The 23,627-nt window shown below is 43.6% G+C and overlaps 1 protein-coding gene across 2 annotated transcripts in view; it reads right to left on the bottom strand.

Moving 5' to 3' along the window:
- BCAS1 (brain enriched myelin associated protein 1) overlaps positions 1–23,627 on the bottom strand; it is a 96,503-nt gene that overhangs the window by 62,890 nt on the left and 9,986 nt on the right. For both annotated transcript variants that reach the window (XM_065892447.1, XM_065892448.1), the window contains exon 3: positions 5,036–5,607. In XM_065892447.1, the coding sequence (XP_065748519.1) occupies positions 5,036–5,607 (572 nt within the window). The remainder of the gene's footprint in view (positions 1–5,035; positions 5,608–23,627) is intronic.

Genomic DNA, 23,627 nt, shown 5'->3' on the forward strand with positions numbered 1-23,627 from the left:
TTCTATTATTTCTAAAAATAATTTTACAACTCAGGCATCTTTTTTTAACCCAAATTAGGACGTATGCCTTTGGTTATGTAGCTTTCAAATTAGATTCAATTGTGCTATCTCTGCAGGTTTTGGTTGAAGGCTAAAATGTGAAGTAAGAGGGAGAAAAACCGTGATACTGATAATATTTCTCAAAATGCAATAGCTCTGTGTTAAGTACTTTACATGACTTATTTAATTTTCACAAGTGTGAATAATGTGAAAATGTGCTTGATATTATTATTATCCCCATTTTACAGATGAAGAAACTGAGGCTCAGAGTGGTTAAGTAACTTGCCCAAGGTCACACAGCCAGTAGGTGACAGACACAGAGTTGAAACCTAGGCTACTTGACTTCAATGCTTATGTTCTAATTCACTACTTTATACCATGTAGAAAAGGACTGTAGAGATCTTGGTTCTTTCATTCCAGTTCTACCCCTGAAGAGCAGTGGTAGGATGGAGCTGCCAGTAACTGAGATGAGAAGCCTGTGGATTAAACACGTGGTTATGTTGTCGGTGGTGGTGGTGTTGAGTGTGAATGAAGAGTTCAGTTTGGGACCTATCGAGGTCCAGATGTCCAGCAAACATTCAAACAGCGGTGTAGAAATCCAAGTAGACAGGTACCAGAGGCAGCTAGATACTCAGGTCTGGACTTCAGGGGTAGATCTAGGCTAGAGACATCAATCTGGGACTTGTCAGCAGATGGCTATATTTAACCCTTGGGACTGGGGGAGATCTCCAAGGAAGGAAGTGTAGTTAAAGACGAAGACATCCAAGAACTGAACGATGGGGACTCCAATGTTTAGAGGGTAAGACTCAGCACGAGAGATTAAGGAAGAGCAGCCAGGGAGGTGGGGAGCCTGCAAACCAAGTGAGGATGCTGCTTCAAGAAGGAAGGGATGGTGGGCTGTGTCAGATGTGACCCGCAAGTAGGGTCGGATAAGGATGGAGATGTACTCAGTTTGGCAGCTGAGGTGAGGGGTGGGGGGAGGTGTGACATCGTGGCAGCTTTGACAAGAGCAGGTTTTATGGAGGACAAAGCCTGAATGGCATGTGTTCAAGAGAGAAAAGAAGAGGAGGAAGCAAAACACTGAGTACTTCTCTAAAAATCAGTAGCCTGAATGAATTTCAGGATCAATGCACTTATCACAAACTCCCTTAAAAATGTGTGTCTCGGGACCTCCCTGGTGGCATAGTGGTTAAGAATCCGCTTGCCGATGCAGGGGACACGGGTTCGAGCCCTGGTCCGGGAAGATCCCACATGCCGCGGAGCAACTAAGCCTGTGCGCCACAACTACTGAGCCTGAGCACTAGAGCCCACGAGCCACAACTACTGGGCCCGAGAGCCACAACTACTGAAGCCCACGCGCCTAGAGCCCATGCTCCACAACAAGAGAAGCCACCACAATGAGAAGGCCGCGCACTGCAACGAAGAGTAGCCCCCGCTCGCTGCAACTAGAGAAGACCCGCGCGCAGCAACTAAGACCCAACACAGCCCAAAATAAAATAAACAAATTAATTAATTAATTAAAAAAAAGAGTGAATTGAAAACAGACAAATACCATATGATTTAAAAAAAAAATAGTGTGTCTCTTACTAGATCACATGATCTTTGAAGGTCTAGGACCATAATTTATCTTTTAAGTGCCTTGCACAAGGTTGGTGTTTAAATAACACAGAATTTAATTAAACTTTTAAAAGAAAAGGGATATTCTTGTTTAAATCTCCTGAATCTGTGCTTGGCAACACTTAAAGCACCCGTACCCCCGACATAAAGACACTTCTGGAATTAACCAGTGACAACAGAAATTTAGTGTTGCTTTTTTTTTTTTTAACCCACTAAAGATCAAGTTTTCATGATGAGATCAATTTTGAGAGGGCTGAATCTGTTAAATGCGTATTTATAATTCTGGTTCAATTGTTGGGGTGAGAGAAAAATTACAAAAAACCCACCTCATCCCTGCCAACACATTGGTTTGTGTGAATCACAGCTCAGTGAAACCTTTCAGGCATATAATTTATCTTTTCTTTGGCCTATGTAGTAAATGCTTCATTTGTTCATGAATTCTGGCCTTGTTTTAATTATGCTATGCTCTGAATGTAGTTTTATAAGACACAAAAATAAGATTGTCGTTCTGAAAACACAGAAGATTTGTGTGTTTCCCCCAGAATGAAATGGTGGCATCTTTCTCCCAATTCACGGCTCTGTGGGTTTGTGGTTGGAATTCCAATCCAGTAAGAGACACACAGTGAAACCGGGTGGTGGTGGGGGGAGGACTGAGTGGGTGGGAGAGGAGAGACAGCTGACACCGCTGAGCCCAAGGCATAATTTACCCTAAGAATTCTCAATCGATACATTGACGGCCACTTATGCATAATGTGCTACTCCCACCAAGAAAGCCATTGATTGAGAAGTTTTATTCCTGTTACTTTCTGAGGGCTAGACTCTTTCATTACACTTCCAGGACAATTGATTTTTCCCCAAAATACAGACTGTGCAGCCAGGGATCAGAACAGAAATCTTAACAATCAGAAGGCTATTGTTGTTAAAAACCTTTACAGATATATGTATTTGAATATCCACAAGTTTACAGACTGGAGGAGAAATGAGTGGCTATTTCATAACTTTTCCATGTTTTATAAGCACGTAGGGCAGAGTGAGCGCTCCACATTTCAAATTCCAATGATACAACCAACCAAAAATGGAAATTTGTAGTGGAACAAACACAGATGCAAACTTCATGGGTGAATCTAGGGAAACAAATTCACTTATTCCAAAAGGAAGGTAAGTGACAATTTTTAGATTTTCTGAGAGGTTACTATAACTTCAAAATATCGCCCACAGGCTTGACTATATTAAATACCTGCCATGTTCCCAACACAGACCCCATCTTCTGAATCTAATCTCATTCTGGAACTCATTCCACTCCAGTTGAGGTGCTGTCCCAGAGCATTCAATTAAAAAAAAAAACTGAGTTGATAAAGCCTAATTCTCAAACTTCCTGCGCTCTTCTTAGGATAGGAATGGATTGATCACATTAAGTGTTTAAGGTTAAATACTTTCAAGGGTCAGTTATCAGAGGCTGAACGGGTTTACTTCATTAGGACAGGGATTTGGATGCATCACAGACACCTATCCCAAGACGGGTAAAGCTCAGTCCTTCATTCTCTTTCCATAAATAACTCAGTCTTTTCCTAACTCCAGCAATGAGCTGGCTTTGGATGCCCATGAAAATGAAACGTGACTATTCAAAAACTCAGAATGGCCTTAGTAGCCCATGACCAATAACAAGAAGGCAACAAGAGTTTCCCCACTCAAAGTAAAGTAGTAAATAGCTTCTCAAATATTCATGAATATTGATGACCAGTTTATAGCCCCAAGACAAGGATCTTTCGGGCTCCAGGTTTATACATTTGATGGAAGGTTCCCTGGGCCAGGTAGGCTAATTCTCCTTGTGTCTGGACATCCTCTCCAACACTTGGCCTTCCCCACCAGAGCACTGGGCACCTTGCATTGTAACTGTGAGGTTTTTGTACCTCTTCTCTCTCTAGACCAAAAACTCCCTGAGCACTGGGACCCTGTCCTGTCCACCACTGTGGCCGTGCTTCACCTGTACCTGGCAGTGTCACCCTCAGTAAAGATTTGATGCCAGCATACATTTGAAGACTCACTTTGAATTAAACAGAAAGCTATTCAATTGGCTCCTGAACTGCTGCATTTGGGGAAGTGGGCATTTAAAGGGCAATTTTTCTAACTTTTGAAAGAAAATATAAGAATCAGTTCTTAGAGTAAAAATTTACAGAAATGACAAGAATGCTGATAGCATGAGCCTAAACATACGAGCCTTATCATCTGTTCCTCAATTCTAACAGTCCAGAATTTTCAGTTGGTGTCTAATATTTACAGTATAATTTTTGACACCGTCCTGGATACATTAAAACCTCAGATTAATGTGATACTCATTTTCCTGAAGGAAAGTAATATCTGGACAGTGCTTAGAACAGAGCCTGGCACACTGTAAAGGCTAAATAAATGACAGCCAGTGTTATCATTAGCAACTTGGCAGGGAAGCTGGTTGTCATTAAGACAAATATATTGACAGCCACGATACACGACCATGTAATAAAAAACAGCCCATTTAATTTTTTCCTGGGTCTAAGCTCAAGTAGAGGCACTATGCTCCCAAATTTTGAAAAATACTGTTGTTTAAATCCATTCACTAAGCGAATAAGTGCCTTAAAATACAATGTATCTACTTTTATTTCCTTCTTCATTCAAGGAGTTCTTTTCTCTGTCCCCAATACAAACAAACTCTCAAGGTTAAAATCAAACGCTCTTTTTAAGATCAAAAGGACTTGCCTTTCTTTGCGCAGGAAAGAAAGCAACCGGTTCAGATGCCTCCTTAAAAAAAAAAAAAATCTCGTTTTTTACAAAGGTATTACTCTGGCGTGTTGAAAAATAATTTGTACATAAAAGAGTCTGCCCAGAGCTGTAAAAGCTCTTTCTTTAAACACACACTTTAGTGCAAAAGATAGTTAAAGATCAGTCCAAGCTATTAAACGTAAGAAGTGAAATGCATTCCAACAAAAGCCCATAAACATTCTGTATATGAAACCAGCTACTGAGATGGGCAGGTATTTAAGTCTTTTAGGAACCGTTTTTATTCTGCTAATGTTTTTCCCTCCAGACTCCATTTGATCATAAATGCAACCTGTCCACCTCTGCCTTTGATAAATGGAAGAACAGATTCATCTGTATGTGACTCACCTCCTCTTTTCTTTTATGTGAAACAGATGCCACAGCTGTTGTTGTTCTTCCAACAGATGTTTCTGCCCCGCAGAAACACTGGCGAGCACCGCGCTGCAATGTGCTGTTGGTTCTAGAGGGATCCACGGCTTGATACCTTGTCAGGACCCCTCCGTGATGGCACGGCAACACACGTGCAATCGTCTTGCCCCACAAGTGCCCCCCGAGCCTGCATTAAGAACAAAACAGATTGTCTTACCCTCTCTGCAGGGACATCGTCCGACTGCGTGGAGAATCCAGGAGTTTCGGTGGTGGGGTGGTGATGCTCTGCACGCTTGGCCTCCTGTTGGCGGTCCACGAGGGCCTTGTCCCGTCCCTTGTCCAGTTTGAAGAGTCTGTCAAAGAAGCTGGAGTCCTTGGGCTTGGAGGGGGCTGCCCCTCCGGCCTCAGATAGCCGAGACTCTGGTCCCCAAGTGGCAGAGGGCCCCTCGGCTTGGGCCAGGGTCTGCACGGGGGTTTTATCTGGGTCGCAACCCAGTGCAGCTGCCACCGGAAGTGCCATGGGCTCACTCGGGTCTTTGTTCCCTAGAGCTTTATCGGAGCTGACATCAAGCTTCACTGGTCCAGTGGATGAATCCGTAGCTTGGTCTCCGGTACGTCCTGGTACAGGCCGAGAGAGTGTCAAGAAAAAACGAGATTTAGCAGCTGGTGTCTGGGGTTTGGCCTCCTTCCCAAGATTCTTCCCGTTGGCATCCGCAACAGCGCTTATCTCCATTGTCTTGGGGGAAGAAGTGGCCACATTATCCTCCTGGACACTTGTTTCCAAATCAACTGTAAACACAAACATAAACAGGGGTCATTCAGCCCAGCGAGGAAATTCAAGGATTGCTAATGGACTCCCAACGTCTCCTACACAGAGGCTGTGATGCAGTCTGGGACTCTGCTGTACCTGGGTCCCTCTGCGGAGCAGAAGTCAGCTATCGAGGTGTCTTCTGACCCTGCTTTTCTCTGGAGAGAGGAATGGAAGATTACGGAAGAGGAAAGCCAAGTTACTGGAAAGCACGCACCAGGTGCTGTGTTAGTGACACATTAATTATCTTCTTTATCTCCGCGGGAATCCTGTGAGAAGCTAATTATCATGATTTCACCTGGGAGGCAGGACAGCAGTTATGGGGTTAGGAGAACAAGTTTCCCAGCCTCGGGACTTATTGCCGTTTGGGGCCGTATCATTCTTTGTTCCAGGGTCCACCTTGTGCCTTGCAGGGTGTACGGCAGCATCCCTGGCCTCTACCCACCAGATGCCCATAGCACCCCCTAGCGGTGACAACCAGAAATGTCTCCGGAAGTTGCCAGATGTCCCCTGGGGGCAAAACTCACATTCGAGAACCACTGAGCCAGACTGTCAATTTGAATCTGAGTTACTTAACTTTTCTGTGCCTCAATTTTCTGGTAAAATGAGGCAAATAGTAGAACCTACACCCATAATTTTGTCATGAAGATTCCATGAGTTAACATTTTTAAAGCACATCAAACAGTGCCTGGAATACAGTAAATGCTCAATAAATGTTATGAACGTTAGTTATTGTCATTATTCATGAGTGAGAAAATGTACAGCCAGAGAGGCTGATCCACCTACCCACAGCTGGCCAACAAGCAGAATCTGGTTATGGGCAGAAATCTGACTCCAAAGTTCATGCTCTCTCTATCTTATATTCTAGAAAGTTTCCACTGTGAAGCCTGCAAGTTCAGATGTCTACACAGGAAAGTGGATTAGACCTTGGGCCGCATGGAGGCAGAGTGTAGCGTTACCTGTGCAAGACTGTGGGTGCAGGTTCTGCCCCCTCCAGGGAGGGGTGCTGTTTCCAGAATCCACCTGTTTCTGTTTTGAACTCTGCATCGACCTAACTGAACTGCATCCTTTTCGAGGGCCCTTTCCTAAAGCAGTGCAATATTAAGGAAAAAAGATACACTACAAAATTGGAAATCACAGCTAAAGATCAAGATTCTCTACCGATAAGCTGTGTGACCTTGGGCAAGTCACTAAAACTCTTTGAATTTTCTCATTTGTAAAATGGGAAAAATAGAAGCTCCCTTGCAGGGTTGTTCTGATGTTTAAAGGAGAAAACTCATGCAAAGGATCAAGAATCCTGCCTTTTCCGTAGTAGCTGCTTAGTAACTGACAGATACTGTGAATGTGTAGTTTGTAGTCAACCACTTCTTAATATCTGTTTGCAGGATGATAGAAAGAGAAAGAAGAGAACCGAGGTTTATTTAGCTCATCTCATATTGCTCATAGGTAGTGAGAAATACACACATCCATTAGCAATTATTTTTGCCAAACTCTAGTATCTCACAGTGTCTAAAGTCAAGAACAAACAGTAAAGGAGACAGAGAGGGAGGGAGAGATGGAGAGAGGGCTCTGGATTCCTGGGCAGAGTGGTGGTCTCCTCTTTAAGCTTTGAGGAGCAGAGAAGAAATGGTACTGAAGACCAGTGACAAGCACTAGGGGCTCCTCATAAACTCAGACACTTTATGAACATTGGATATATCCTTTGGCTCTTCTTAACCATTTTTCTTGTGGTCCTGGAATTCGTAATTGTGGTAACTATTATACTCAGAAGGGAAGAGGGAGGGAGAGAGTGGGAATAAAGAAGTGATGGATGGATGTGTCAAGATGCCAAATAAGCAGCTCAGGCAGTTGAACTGTCAGAGTGAATATAAATGAATTGTGGGGATGCTCCATGCCAGGAGAAGGGGAAGCAGTTGACAAAAAAGGAGGAGACGAAGATTCAAAACAAGGAAGGGCTTTTCAAAACGCCAAGAACATCAACTGATCTCCTCTAGTCTTCCCTACTCTCTGGCGGGAAAACAAGGAGGTAGTGGTAAGTAAGAGTGTCACAGTCAGAGAAAAAGTCTTTGAAAAAAATCTTCCCATGGACAAACTTCCCAAAAAGTGCTGGTATACTGCTTCAACAAAGGATCCATTCCTTACATCCAGGTATCTAAACTAGACTTCAGTGCATGAAGAGTTACAGCAGATACAAGCCATAGCTCTTGATATCAGAGGATGGGTAAAGTACTTTTGATAACTTGTAAGAACTAGGACCTCTTGGATGGGGCAACCCATTTCCATGAAGCTCTGCCCCCCAAACTTGGGTGAGTGTATATCCAAGTCCATCATCTGCAGCTTCTATTTCCCTTGCTAAAATGCTCACCTCCTCGGTGGGCACATGACCTAAGCTACACTAACAAAAATCAGTCTTGCGACTTTTGCTGAGCCTACTAGAACAGAGTTACAAATCTTTGTGCTTGGGTTGGCAAACCAGTAGGAGGTACAACTGGAGCTGGTGGCCTTGGCTGTTACCTTTCAGAGTGCTTGCCTGAGAACTAACATAGATGAAAAGCAGAGCCAAGAGATCCATGGGAACATTTGGACACCTGAATCCAGCTGTCCCTGAAGCTGGTTTACAATTACATAGCCATAGCCAGCAAGTTTTTTTTTTTCACTTATGCCAGTTCAAATTAAGTACATACTCAGTGACTTGGAGAGAATTTCACCTGTTAATTAATAGCAATCAATCCTCTCCTTGAGAAGTGGTCTCCGGGCTCTTCAAATATGTCTAGGAGGCATTTAATATGGGATGGAGGAGGGGAAAGAAAATGAAATGGGAGAAAGTGAGCTCTAAGAAGCTGGATAGAAACAAAAAAATACCCGCCAACACTTTGTTTTCTCAGTAAAAGTGAAGGAAAAAAATCCACGTGGGCAAGGAGATTACAGTCATTTGAGACCTTAGATAAGCATTAAAAACAAATAAATTATGTTCTGAAACATTAACTTACACACACACACACACACACACACACACACACACACAATCTGTGTGAATGAGTAGGAAGAAAACCCATTGGAGTTCCAGGTTTTATATTCTTGCAAAGATGGGGATAATTCACAAGCCTTCCTCACATTATTATGGAAAGAATAAAAAGTTCCTTCTAGATGACTGGAACTAAGCTTTCTGTTCCTATGAAAAAGCTTGGGAGAAGCCCATCTGGAATCTGGTTTCAATAAAAAGTTTTCTCATAAAGCAGACAAACAGATGACATACCAAAGAGGTTTTACTTTCCATGAAAAAAATGTGTAAGAGTTTAAGGAAGATAAAAAGAAATCAAGTAAGAATGTAAATGGTAGCTCCCAAATATTTAGGAGAGTTGAAAATTTTGATCTCCTTAATGCAGAAAATATATTTTGTAGTGTGTGTGTGTGTGTGTGTTTTAAGAAAGTCTTTTTTTTTTTAAATTATTTTTTGGCTGCGTTGGGGCTTCGTTGCTGCACGCGGGCTTTCTCTAGCTGTGGTGAGCAGGGGCCACTCCTCTCTGCGGTGCACAGGCTTCTCACTGTGGTGGCCTCTCTCATTGCAGAGCACAGGCTCTAGGCATGTGGGCTTCAGGAGTTGAAGCATGCAGGCTCAGTAGTTGTGGCTCGTGGGCTCTAGAGTGCAGGCTCAGTAGTTGCGGCACACGGGCTTAGTTGCTCCACGGCATGTGCGATCTTCCCAGACCAGGGCTCAAACCCACGTCCCCTGCATTGGCAGGCGGATTCCTAACCACTGCGCCACCAGGGAAGCCCTAAGAAAGCCATTTTATCTAGACATGTGATGGAGATGAATGGCGTCTTAGCATAATTGTTAAGTACTTAGATTGTGGATCGGAGGGACCTGGGTTTAACCTCTAAAATATTAAATATGTGACCTGGACAAGTTACTTTATATCTCTATGCCTCAATTTTCTTATAAAATGGACAAGAAAATAAGGGTCTTCTTCAAAGAGTGAGGATTAAATGAAATACTTCCTACATGGTACTTAACATAGGCGGGTACGTGGTGGATACCTAATAACTATTAGTTGTTCTGTTATATTTATATATTATTACTACAATTATTATTTAATTTTCTAAATAGAAGCATAAGGAAAGGAATTATTCCAATGGATTAACCTCTAAATTTGGGTGCCCTGGAAAGACTTTTAAAATAGTAATTATATGAATTAATTTATCTTCAGAAATCTACGAACCTGGGCCAGAGAAGTGTCAAGAATGCTTTTTCCAAGCACCAAGTATTCTTAGTTAAAACAAACTGCTTCATCAGATTTCTATCACATATTTAAGACACACACATACATACACACACAAGGTTTGTGTTACACTATTCAGAACTTCTGAGTAAGGGCTATCTTTTGTTTTGTTTTTTTCATGTGCCAAAGCTACAATTTTCACTTGGTACAACTGTAAACACAATAGCTAATATTCATGGAATGTTTCCCAGGTGCCAGGCATTATAGTAAATGCTGTATGTAACAAGATAATTTTATTTATGTATTATAGCAAATCTATGCTAGATACCATCAGCACTCCCATTTTACAGGTGTGGAAACTGTGGCTCTGAGAATAAAGTCACTTTTCTAACACTATCCTGCTCACAAGTGGTGGAGTCAGGATTTAAACACATGTTTGCCTGATTTCAAAGCTCAGATTCCTAACAATGTATTGTAGTAGAAGCAAGAACAGAAGAGCAAAGGAGGAAAGATGAATGGAACGAAGTCTGGTTAACAGAATTAGTGGATTTTCAAGGAAAAAAAGAAACTCTGCACAAGGGAGAATAAAAGCCTGTGCTTTCTCATATCTGGGCAACATCGGTGTATGATTTTTGTTTATTTGTTTTAAATAAAAATCAGATCATATCATTAATCTGCATAAAACTATCCAAAGAGGGCCTCATCACATTAACATCAAGTCCAAATACAACAGAGGAGAACAAGCCTGACTCCATATTGGATCTCTCCCTTTAGCTCTAACCCTTGCGCTCTGTTGCCTGTGCTTAGTCATGCTGGCTCTGCATCTTTGTATAAAAAATGCTGCCTAGAAAAAAAAAAGTTGCCTACAGCCTGAAATATACAGGAGAGCCCATCTCCAGATGGGCTCTGACCTTTAAAGGTATACACTTTTCCATTCATATAGAGATAAAAAGTTGCAGAACAGAAAATAACATTTGTCTTGGTGGAGGCTTATAGGAATATTATAACCAGACCTACATGGACAGCTGCAAGAACCAAGGATTCTGTCACCAAGAAGTTTGCAGCAACCAGCCACGCCCCCATTTAGTATAAAAGCAGCCTGAATTCTAACTCGGGGACGATGGTTCTTTGGGACACTAATCCACCATCTTCTTGGTCTACTGGCTTTCCGAATAAAGTCGCCATTCCTTGCCCCAACGCCTCATCTCTCAAATTACTGGTCTGTCGTGCAGTACAAACTTGGACTCAGTAATACAAACTGTACGGTAGACCACACCCACCAGAACCTCAGCTCCTACTGTGTGCTTCCTCTCACCTCTCAGCTCACCAATTGTAGTCCCACCCGAGGCCCTTCACACTACTTGTCCTTTCCACCTGGGAACGCTTTCCCTAAGATCTTCCATGGCTACCTCGTCATCATTCAGGCCCCAGGTCAGGCCTTCCTAGACCACCCTCTCTAAAGTAACCCCTCCCACTCACCCCACTCACTCCATGGATTTTGCAGAGCATTCACTGGTCTCTGAAACGATCTCATTAATTCATCGTTTACTTGTTTCCTCCCCAGCAGAATGTAAGCCCTGAATGGACAGACTTGGTGTGTTTTGATTACAGCTGCATCCCCAGTGCCCCCAGCAGTGCTTGGCGTATAGTAGGATTAAGTCAGGGAACACGGTAAGGCAGGGAGAAGAGCCAGGGGCATAGCAGACGCTCAGCAGCCATAATTCAAACAACGGCAAAAATAGCAACCCAAGTAATAATGGCGGTGGCAGAGGTGGAGTTGTTGTTCTTTTTAACTTTTATGTATATTTTTTATTGAAGTATAGTTGATTTACATTATATTGGCTTCAGGTATACAACATAACGATTCAATATTTTTATAGCTTATACTCCATTTAAAGTTATTACAAAACAGTGGCTATATTTCCTTGTGCTGTACAATACATGTTTTTGTTTATATATTTTATACAAAGTAGTTTGTATCTCTTAACTCCTTACCCCTATGTTTCCCCTCCCTGCCACTTTCATTTTAAAATGGCTAAACTTATTTTGGACTTCTTTTAAGAATTCATTATCTAAACATTCCTAGTTCTTAAGGTTAAAGAGGAAAACAGAAACTGTCATCATAATTTTATCCACAAATGAAGTGTCCACTTACGATTCCCCACTCAGACATCCCTTCCTATGCGACACTGTCCCTTCCTATGCGACACTGTCAATATGGTGGTCAGTCAGGATAAAAGCTAAATAAAGAGGAAATACAATGCACACTAATTGTAAAGGGAAATTGCAAATCTTGCAAACGATGGAAGAGTTCATAGTCATATAAAGATCACACACATGGTTATTGTTGGATGGGGATCCGGCAGAGTTCAAGTAGTTCTTCGCCAGAGAAGAAGGAAAAATAGAAGGGAAAGTAGATGATGACACACTAAATTCTTCAAAAGAGAACTGTAGTTGAATATCAAAGGATTACAACAGGCCCTAGGGAAGACCGATGAAGACCTCAAAAAGTTTTGCAAAAATGACCCTTTTGCGGTCAGCCTGCAGGAGTCAAATGACACTTCAAACAACTGTGGCTTTCTGTGTTGTGTAAATGCATTTGTTGTTTTAAAGGTCTTGAAATAAGGATTCACGTGGCAGCTGCTTATGGCTTGGAGGGAGATGTTAGATTTCAAAACTTCACTGAATGATCAGATTTCATGCTCTCCATCTCAATATTAAAAAGCCAGGTTACCTTCTCCAAGAGATTCTAGCATAAATAAAAGAAAGGAACGGGTTTGGGGGGCAGGAGGGAAGAATTCTCAACTGTCAGTTGGATACAATGTGCCTAAACATTTGGTGATGAAAATGCTGGGCTCAAACATTATGTGGGCAGAAGGTAACTCACCCCACGCTCTCCCGGAAGCATCCTCTAGAGTCAGCAGTGACTGTTAGTCACTGTGGGGCAAGACTACACCAGTGACTTACGGATTTTTCCTCTCCTCTTTACTCACACATTTCCTATCATTCATATGCCTGTAAAAGTCTGGAACATACAAAGATAATTTACCCGTAGAACCAGGCTTTGCTCCAACATGAGCAAATATTTCACTCAAAGACACATCAGATGTTTGATTTTTTTCTCAGTTCGATAATAATACACATTTAACATGTGTTTACCTCCCATATGATTAATCTTTCAACACTTTCCTTTCCCTATCTCTACCCTCTACCCTCACTGTAGTATAATGAACATCTGCAAGCCGGGGTGGCTTATCAAACTTTGTTCATGCTCAGACAAATACATACAAGCCTCCCAGACACATGTACATATATCCTGGTTGGTTTTTATAAAAATACGATTATGTTAGATTTTGGGGGGTTTTTTTTGTTTTGTTTTGTTTTTAACATCTTTACTGGAGTATAATTGCTTTATAATGGTGTGTTAGTTTCTGCGGTATCACAAAGTGAATCAGCTATACGTATACATATATCCCCATATCCCCTCCCTCTTGCATCTCCCTCCCACCCTCCCTATCCCACCCCTCTAGGTGGTCACAAAGCACCGAGCTGACCTCCCTGTGCTATGCAGCTGCTTCCCACTAGCTATCTATTTTACATTTGGTGGTGTGTATATATGTCCATGCCACCCTCTCATTTCATCCCAGCTTACCCTTTCCCCTCCCTGTGTCGTCAAGTCCATTCTCTACGTCTGCGTCTTTATTCCTGTCCTGCCCCTAGGTTCTTCAGAAACTTTTTTTTAAGATTCCATATATATGTGTTAGCATATGGTATTTGGATATTGTTTTTGATTGCTTTTATATATCACTGTTATGGATTGAATGTTTGTGTCTGCCCCCCACCCCCCACCCCAAAGTTCATAAACTGAATCTTAACCTCCACTGTGATGGTATTAGGAGGTGGGGGCTTTGGGAGGTAATTAGGTCATGAGGGTGGAGCCCTCATGAATGGGATTAGTGCCTTTAGAATGGAGGCACTAAAGAGCTCTTTTGCTTCCTCCACCGTGTGAGGACACAGTGAAAAGATGGCTGACTGTGAACCAGGAACCTGTCCCTCACCAGACAAAGAATCTGCTGGCATCCTGATTTTGGACTTCTCAGCCTCTAGCACAGTGAGAAATAAATGGTTATTGCTTAAGCCACCCAGTCTATGGTATCTTTGTTAGAGCATTCCAAATGGACTAAGACATCAATAGTTCTCCCTCCCAATCAATATATCTAAATCTATCTTATCTTTTTTCAATAGCTGCAAAATATTCCTTAATATGGATATACCAAAAGACATGTATGCCATTGCCTAATTAATGAACATTCTGATAGTTTCCAAACGTTTATTTTTCCTTTTCCATTTCCATTATAAACAACATTGGGGAAAACTTCCATATTCAAAAATCCTAAAATAGTACTTTATTTCTATGGAATAGAGGTACAGATGTAGAATTGCTGCACCCAAATTAATGTGCATTTAACTTCTAAAAGAGACACTGCCAGATTACTTCCCCAAAAGAGGCACTAGAGATTCACATTTCCAGGAGCAATGTGATGAGTGGCTCCCACCCCCAAGGGTAGCAGTGATGCAAAGCAGCGGGAACACTGATCTCATATATTTACAATATTAAACACCTTTTAAAGGAAAAAAAAATCAACAGGAAAATCATATAACATTCTATTAGTGCCCTCAGCTCTTAGGATACAAAGGGTAAGCTTTGGAGATGCTAGGTGGGGGTAGGTTGAATTCAGGCCACAAAGAACACTGCTAAAAAGTGACAGTTATTAGCTTGGGGTCCCAGGGCACTGAGAGTAGCTAGCCAGAAAGTCATATGAAACAAGGGGCTAGAGGAGAAGGATGCGGAAAAGAGCCAAATCAAGAAGACATTATAGGGCTTCCCTGGTGGCGCAGTGGTTAAGAACACGCCTGCCAATGCAGGAGACATGGGTTCAAGCCCTGATCCAGGAAGATCCCACATGCTGCGGAGCAACTAAGCCTGTGCGCCACAACTACTGAGCCTGCGCTCTAGAGCCTGTGAGCCACAACTACTGAGCCCGCGTGCTGCAACTACTGAAGCCCACATGCCTAGAGCCTGTGCTCCCAACAAGAGAAGCCACCACAATGAGAAGCCCACGCACTGCAACGAAGAGTAGCCCCCGCTCCCCGAACCAGAGAAAAACCCGCGTGCAGCAACGAAGACTCAACGCAGCCAAATATAAAATAAAATAAAATAAATGTATAAAAAAACAGAAGACATTATATTCTGCAGAGTAGAGATACAAATGATCAATGAGCGCATAAAAAGATGCTCAACATCATCAGTCATTAGGGAAAGGCAATCGAAACCACAATATGTTACCACTTCACACCCACTAGGATGGCCATAATCAAAAAGACAGGCAATGACCAGTGTTGAGGAGAATGTGGAGAAATCGGAACCCCCATACATTCCTGCTGGGATGTAAAATGGTGCAACTGCTTTGCAGTTCCTTAAAAAGTTAGACATCAAGTTGCTACATGACCCAGTAATTCCCCTTCCTAGGTACATAACCAAGAGAATGAAAACATATGTTCACGCAAAAACTGGCATACAACTCAAATGTCCATCAGCTGACGACTGGATAAACAAAATGTGGCATATCCATACAGTGGAGTATTATTTAGCCATATAGAACAATGACGTACTGCTACCTGCTACAACATGGGTGAACACTGAAAACATCATGCTAAGTGAAAGAATCCAAACACAAAAAGCCACATATTGTATGATTCTCTTTATATAAAATGTCCAGAATAGGCAAATCCACAGAGACAGAAAGTAGATTAGTGGTTGCCAGGGGCTTGGGGAGGAGAACGAGAGATGAACTGCTCAAGGAACTTCTTTGTGAGGTGATGAAAATGTTCTGGAATCAGGTCGTGGCGATGGTCGCACTACCTTGTGAATATACTAGAAAGCACTACGCTGTACGCTCGAAAAGCGTGAATTTTATGGTGTATGAATTATATCTCAATTTTGAAAATGAAGACATTATATAAACACCAGCACAGCAGGGGATGGCTCAACACGAAACGTGAGCAGAGGGTCCACAGAAAAGACAGAGGGTTGGCTTTTAAGCCAATGAAAAGATGTGCAACCTGATGAGTAGTAAAATGTAAGCAAAATAAAATTATGAGACTTAGCTCTCCCCCTATCAACTTGTTAAAACGGGAAACATGCAGTAACCGGCAGTGGAGAAAGGATGAGGAAGAATGCCCGCGTCTCTTGTGGGTGGGGGCGTAATCTGGCTGTCTCTCTGGAGGATAATTCAGGAATATATATCAATATTTAAAAATTCACAAACTCTGGGAGCTCTGATTTCTACTTCTGGAACGTTACCCTATAAATACAATCGCACAGAGCCACAGAGATACATGTAACAGATACACATCATCTGCTGGACTATTGCTGTGGTGGCAAGATAGTAAAACACCCTAATGGCTTAGCAATAGGGACCTGGTTAAATAAATGATCATTTGTCCACACAGTGAATTGCTCCACAGGCATTAACATTCTCCAAGACATACAGTAAGTGAAAAACAGCCACGTTCGACGGTCTGTATAGTATGTTCCCGTTTGTTTTTTTAATGGTGTCAAGAGGTAGAGGGGAGGATTTAAAAATATACACATGGAATACCTCGGGCCACAAGAAACTGTAAAGAGTTCCAGCCTCTAAGAAAGGAAATTTGGGGATGGAGGTTGGGGAGTGATCAGAATTGGGGGTGGGAAGTTGTTCCCTGTCCTATCTTATTATGTAGACTGTTGAGAATGTTTGCTAGGTATACCTCCCAGGTCACTTAAAAATGTAAAGTAATGGAAAGAAAAAATAAAGGGAAAGGTGAGGTCTAGAAAACAGAGGTGGGATTTAAAGCCAACTGGAGGAATGTTTGACCTGCTTCCGGTTTGCCTGGGGCTGCCCAGCGGTGATGGCAGGCTCTGCAAGTGACAAGGTGCAGCTCTGATTGGAGGAGCTGCCAGGCCAAGTGGGTCCTGCATCCTGGAGTGAGGGGCATGACTTCTGGGGCACCTCCATATTCCAGAGTCTGACCCTTTGCTCAGCAAACTCAGAAACTCAAACTTTTTAAGTCCCCTGGAATCCCTGTACCTCCCAAGGTCATTCTAAAAAGGACTCACGAATTAACCACAGGCAGCTTCTTGGTTTAAGACACTACAGCTGCAAAGGGGACGGGTCACGGGCGACCTCCCGCCCACTTGGTCCCTCCCTGTGGGAAACTCACATGGGATTCCATCATCACGGGCAGGATGCCCAGTGAGCCGAGAGGTCTGGGAGTTGGCTGTAGGATTTAAATGTTTAATTGTTTCAGGCTGGGATAACCTGATGACAATGATGATGATTTAAAAAGGCTTTGCTGAGAGATGCGCTTTAGGGAGAAAAACTTTACAGAATCAGAGGTTGGCAAATATGAGATCCACTGACAGCTTGGCGTTGGGCCAGCAGAATGTTTAGATGTTTCTGAATTGGGGAATTTCATTTGCAAATGCTAAAATGGGGCTTTCACTGAAATATCCTCTTGTCTGCTGATTCTCACAGGGCAGCCGGGCCGAGGGCTGAGACAGGGAGAGTTTCCAGTTTCCCGCAGCCTCCACACCTCGTGCCAGTTCTCAGATGCAGTGGTCCTTGCTTCTGGGGGAGTGTCAGAATCTCCAGGAAGGCTTGTGAGAACAGAGGGCCAGCCCCACCCACAGCACTGGATTCTGGAGGTCTGAACTGGGCTGCAGGTCTAACTAGTCTGAGGTGACGGGATGATGCTGGTCCAGGGACCACTCTGAGAATCACTGATACACATCCCAGCTTTTGTACTGACAAATGGAGCCAGACTCCGCTCATGTCTTCCTGCTCTCATTCCCAGAAGTATTTGGTCTTTGAGGTATGTTTGCATATATCAGATCTCACCCACTAATATACTGTTTCAATTGTTAAACTTCTAGCAATTTGGAGGGCACCTTACCATTTATCTGGTCTAAGTGATTTATTATTTTTGTTAACTGAGAAGTTGTTGGCCAGCGGGTGTGTTTATTCCATTTCCAGATCTGGTGAAAATGCGCCCTGGGGAAACGAGATGATGTGCAGCTGTCACAGGATGATACTGTTTCTCTTCTTGCCATTTTTTTATGTTTTCCCTTGGTCTCTCCCTGGCTCTCTTGGTCTTCCCTTTAAGAGAGGGACAGGTTCATATCGCTCAAGCTGCAAGAACCGTGTGGATGTTTCTATCTTTAGAGAGGAGTGTGCCGGTTGTCTTCTTGGTCCAGAGAGGCAAAGAGCAGGCTGTGTGTTGCTTGACAGCTGCGTGGAAGTTAACGCACCCAGACGGTCTGTGCCCTGGAACGGAAAGCTGTGCCCCGAGGGTCAGCCATGGCAGGGACAAAAATGTTCCCGAACAAATTAAAACAGAAATGCCAATGTTTCACTTTTGAAAAATGTGAATAAGGAATTTTCTATTGGAGTGTGTTTCAAAGGGTTTTCAACGCTGGCAGAACACGAGGAACTTTAAAAATACTTAGCCCAGGGAAACTTGAAAAAAGACATGCCTGGGCCCTACACTCCAGGGCTTCTGATTGTATTACTCCAGGTGAGGCCTGGGTATGAGGATTTAAAAATTCCCCAGCAGATTCTAATGTGCATTCAAGTTTGGGAACCACTATTTTCAGGAGTCTACGTAAGTATAATGGCCATCATTTATTGTTCCAGGCACCGAGTAAAGGGGTTTGCAAGCACTATCTGATTTTCTCTACCATCAGGTCACAAAGTCTCTTGTTTATCCTCACACAGCTGCTGGGAGGTGGGGTGAGGCCTCAGACACAAGCGGTTTGTCCAAAAGCACCTGTCTAACCATTGTACAGGCAGACCTTGGAGATTTGGTCTGGCACCAGATCACAGCAATAAAATAAATATTGCAATAAAGTGAGTCACACGAAGTTTCTGCTTTCTCGGTGCATATCAAAGTTACCTTTACACTATACTGTCTATTAAGTGTGCGGTAGCATTGGGTCTAAAAGAAGTGCATACCTTAACTTAAAAATACTCGCTTGCTAAAAAAAGCTAAGTATCATCTGAGCCTTCCGAGAGTCGTATGCTTTTTGCTGGTGGAGGGTCTTTCCTCGACGTGGATACTGCTGACTGATCAGGGTGGTGGTTGCTGAAGGTTGGGAGGCCGTGGCAATGTCTTAAAATAAGAGAGCCACGAAGTTTGCCCCTTTCACGAATGATTTCTCTGCAGCATGCGATGCTGTTTGACAGCATTTTAGACCTTCTTTCACAGCAGACCTTCTTTCAAAATTGGAGTCAATCCTCTCAAACCCTGCCGCTGTGTTATCAACTAAGTTCATGTAATATTCTAAATTCTTTGTTGTCATTTCAACAGTCTTCAGAGGTTCATCGCCAGGAGTAGATTCCACCTCATGAAACCATTTCTGGGGCTTCCCTGGTGGCACAGTGGTTGAGAGTCCGCCTGCCGATGCAGGGGACGCGGGTTCGTGCCCCGGTCCGGGAAGATCCCGCATGCCGCGGAGCGGCTGGGCCCGTGAGCCGTGGCCGCTGAGCCTGCGCGTCCGGAGCCTGTGCTCCCCGGCGGGAGACGCCGCGGCAGTGAGAGGCCCGCGTACTGAAAAAAAAGAAACCATTTCTTTGCTCATCCATTGGAAGCAACTCCTCATTCATGAAGGTTTCATCATGAGATTGCAGCAATTCAGTCACATCGTCAAGCTCCACTTTGAATTCTAGTTCTCTTGCTATTTCCACTGCACCTGCAGTGGCTTCCTCCACTGAATCTTCAACCCCACAAGGTCATCCATGAGGGTCGGAATCAACTTCTTCCAAACTCCTGTCAATGTTGGTATTTTGACCTCTTTCCATGAATCATGGATGCTCTTAATGGCATCTAGAATGGTGAATCTTTTCCAGAAGGTTTTCAATTGACTTTGCCCAGATCCATCAGAGGAATCACTGTCTAGGGCAGCTATAGACTTACGAAATGTATTTCTTAAATAATAAGACTTGAAAGTCAAAATTACTTCTTGACCCATGGGCTGCAGAATGGATGTTGTGTTGGCAGATATGAAAACAACATTAATCTCATACTTCTCCATCAGAGCTCTTGGGTGACAGGGTGCATCATCAACGAGCAGCAATGTTTTGAAAGGAATCTTCTTTCTGAGCAGTAGATCTCAAGAGTGGGTTTAAAATATTCAGTAGGGCTTCCCTGGTGGCGCAGTGGTTGGGAGTCCGCCTGCCGATGCAGGGGATGCAGGTTCGTGCCCCGGTCCGGGAAGATCCCACATGCTGCGGAGCGGCTGGGCCCGTGAGCCATGGCCGCTGAGCCTGCACGTCTGCAGCCTGTGCTCCGCAACGGGAGAGGCCACAACAGTGAGAGAGGCCCGTGTACCACACAAAAAAAAAAAAATTCAGTAAATCATGTTGTAAATAGACGTGCTGTCATCCAGGCTTTGCTCTTCCACGTATGGAGCACGGGCAGAGCAGAGTTAGCCCTTAAGGGCCCGAGGATTTTCAGAACTGTAACTAAACACTGGCATCGACTTAATGTCACCAGCTGCATTAATCCCTAACAAGAGTCAGCCTGCCCTTTGAAACTTTGAAGCCGGGCATTGACTTCTCCTCTCTAGCTATGCACGTCCTAAATGGCATCTTCTTCCAATAGAAAGGTGTTTCATCTACATTGAAAATCTGTTGTTTAGTGTCATCACCTTCACTAATTATCTTAGCTAGATCTTCTGGATAACTTGCTGCAGCTTCTATATCAGTACTTGCTGCTTCACCCTGTAATTTTATGTTAGGGAGACGGCTTCTTTCCCTAAACCTCATGAACCAACCTCTGCGGGCTTCAAACTTTTCTTCTGCAGTTTCCTCACTTCTTTCAGGCTTCATAGAACTGAAGAGAGTGAAGGCTTTCTCTGGATTAGGCTTTTTTTTTTTTTTGCTCAAGCTAATGTTGTGACTGATTTGACCTTCTAACCAGACCACTAAAACTTTCTCCATGTCAGCAATAAGGCTGTTTTACTTTCTTACCATTCATGCGCTCACTGCAATAGCACTTTTCATTTCCTTCAAGAACTTCTCCTTTGCGTTCACAACTTGGCTAACAATTTGGCACAAGCTTTCGGTTTGTCTTGTCTTTCAACATGCCTTCCTCACTACGCTTAATCATTTCTAGCGTTTGATTTAAAGTGAGAGATGTGTGACTCTTCCTTTCACTTGAACACTTAGAGGCCACCATAGTGTTATTAATTGTCCTAATTTCAACAGCTGGTGTGTCTCAGGGAAAAGGGAGGCCTGAGGACAGGGAGAGAGATGGGGAAACAGCTGGTCGGTGGAGCAGACAGGACACACGACACTTATTGATTAAGCTCACTGTCTTACATGGGCGAGGTTTGCAGCACCCCAAAACAATTACAATAGTGACACCAAAGATCACAGATCACCATAAAGAGTTTGCAATATTGTGAGAATTACCAAAATGTGATACAGAGACATGCAGTGAGCAAATGCTGTTGGAAAAATGGCCTCCATAGACTGGCTCAACACGGAGTTGCCACAAACCTTCAATTTGCAAAAAATGCAACATCTGCAGAGCACAATCAAGTGAAACGCAATAAAACAACACGTGCCTGCATTACACGGCTTCCCTCCGGAAGAAGCTGCCTAAAATACAAAGAATAAAAAACATGCACAAGAATGTTTATTGCAACATTGCTCAGAGTAGAGAAAAATAGAAAAAAAAGTGCCCAGAATCAGGGTAATGGCTGAATGAATTACAGTACATCCACACCTTAAAATACCTTGTAGCTGTTACAAAACAATGAATTAAAGATGTACCAGTTGAATGGAAGGGATTTGCACACGTCTGTGGAGCTCGAGGATCTGTCCCGGCCTGGGATGGCCGGAACATTTGGGGACCAGCTGAGCATTTCTTTCTTGTCACATGGCTTCTTCATGTGACTAGCTCGGGCTCCCTTCCACCATGGCAGTCTGAGTCGTTCTGACATGGTGGTTAGCTTTCCCCAGAGCTAGTGCTATGAAAGACAAAGGCAGAGGCTGGAAGGCTTCTTAAGACTTAGGCTTGGAAGTCATGCATCATCCTTTCCACTACATATTATTGGTTCTACAGGGTCATCCCAGATATCAAGGGAGAAGACTACAGGGGTGTGAATACTGGGAAGCCTTGATTATTGGGGGGAGGGGAGGGATGTGCAATTCTGGAGACTGTCTATCACAACAGAGTAACAGGGAGGCTACATGTACCAGACAGAAATTCTCCACTAGAAGTTTTTTTTTTTTTTTCTCGGTACGCGGGCCTCTCACTGCTGTGGCCTCTCCCGTTGCGGAGCACAGGCTCCGGATGCACAGGCTCAGTGGCCATGGCTCACGGGCCCAGCCACTCGGCGGCATGTGGGATCTTCCCGGACCGGGGCACGAACCCGCGTCCCCTGCATCGGCAGGCGGACTCCCAACCACTGCGCCACCAGGGAAGCCCTCCACTAGAATTTTTGATGAGAAAAAGCACTAAGAGGTTGAGAAGTATTAGATTTCACAGGGACTTCGGCGTACTTCCAAAGACAGAGGAGCAAGGAGCTCTCAGGCCACCTGGCAGAGCCAGTTTTCAGGATTCTCTGTAACCACTTTAAGTAGAGAGCTGATGCAGTGCAACCCAGAGGAAGTGCCTGTGTGGGTGGCACGTCTAGCAGGGTTGCAGGGTGGAGAACTGAAGATAAGGAGCTTATTTATTGAGTGAGATATATACAGCAAGATGGTGGAAGGAGAGAGAAAACGGGCGTTCAGGAAATGAGCTAGATCCCTTTAATGACTTTTGAAAGGCCTGAGTAAACATATGTGGCTACTTTGGGTTGCTCAACTGTAATTCTTTGAAATCAAAACACTGGCAGACACTGGGGACTGCCTGTCCAGTGGCCAATCCACTCCAACCCGTTTTCTTTGCTTGCTGCCCAGAGAAGTACCTGACTTCCCAGCATCCCCTGCAGCTAGTGGTGGTCATGTGACCTCACTCTGGCCAATGAGATATAAGTGGATACCTACTTGAGGCAGGGGCTTCTAGGAAGGACCTTCCTTTCTTTTCTAATAAAAGGAGAAAAAAGAGTAGCAAATCGTGGCTTTTCCCTTCTGGCTTTTGGGTCCCGTCATGTGAGGATGTGATGTGTGGGTCTGTGGCATCTTGTGAGCCACAGGACATAACTGGCACGCTTATTTGGTGTCTTGATAATGCCGTCAAGATGCTGCACCAAGCTTGGACCTGCCAACCCCCAGACTTCTTGTTATAATTAAAAGTGCTGTTTACTTAGGGCTGTATTACTGCAGCAGATACATCGGGATCTACAACTCTCTCTTCAGCCGCATTTTCTTGCTTTGCTGCCACTGGTCTGATGCGCCACCGTTCATTTGTTCATCAGTCATTTCCAAGCCCTTTGTGTATCTCAGAGCCTGTGTTAACTTTGGGATTATTGCAACAACAAAGGAAATACTCTGTTCTCAGGAATTTTTACTCAAGTGGCCGAAACATTAAAAAAGCCAGCCAGTTGTGGGGAGATAGAGGATGCTAAGAGGACACATGTGTTTGCTCCCTTCCCAACCAGTGAGGCTGGCCCCACGTCTTTCTCTCTGTCAGGTAGCATCATGATTGGCATATTCTTTTCCTCTCATTCACCACGTTACAGCATCGGCAGGAGCACTGTTTACTCAGGTAAGGATTTTCAATCCAGTGAAATG

The sequence above is a fragment of the Phocoena phocoena genome, chromosome 15 (genome assembly GCF_963924675.1).
Source record: "Phocoena phocoena chromosome 15, mPhoPho1.1, whole genome shotgun sequence".
NCBI lineage: Eukaryota > Metazoa > Chordata > Mammalia > Artiodactyla > Phocoenidae > Phocoena > Phocoena phocoena.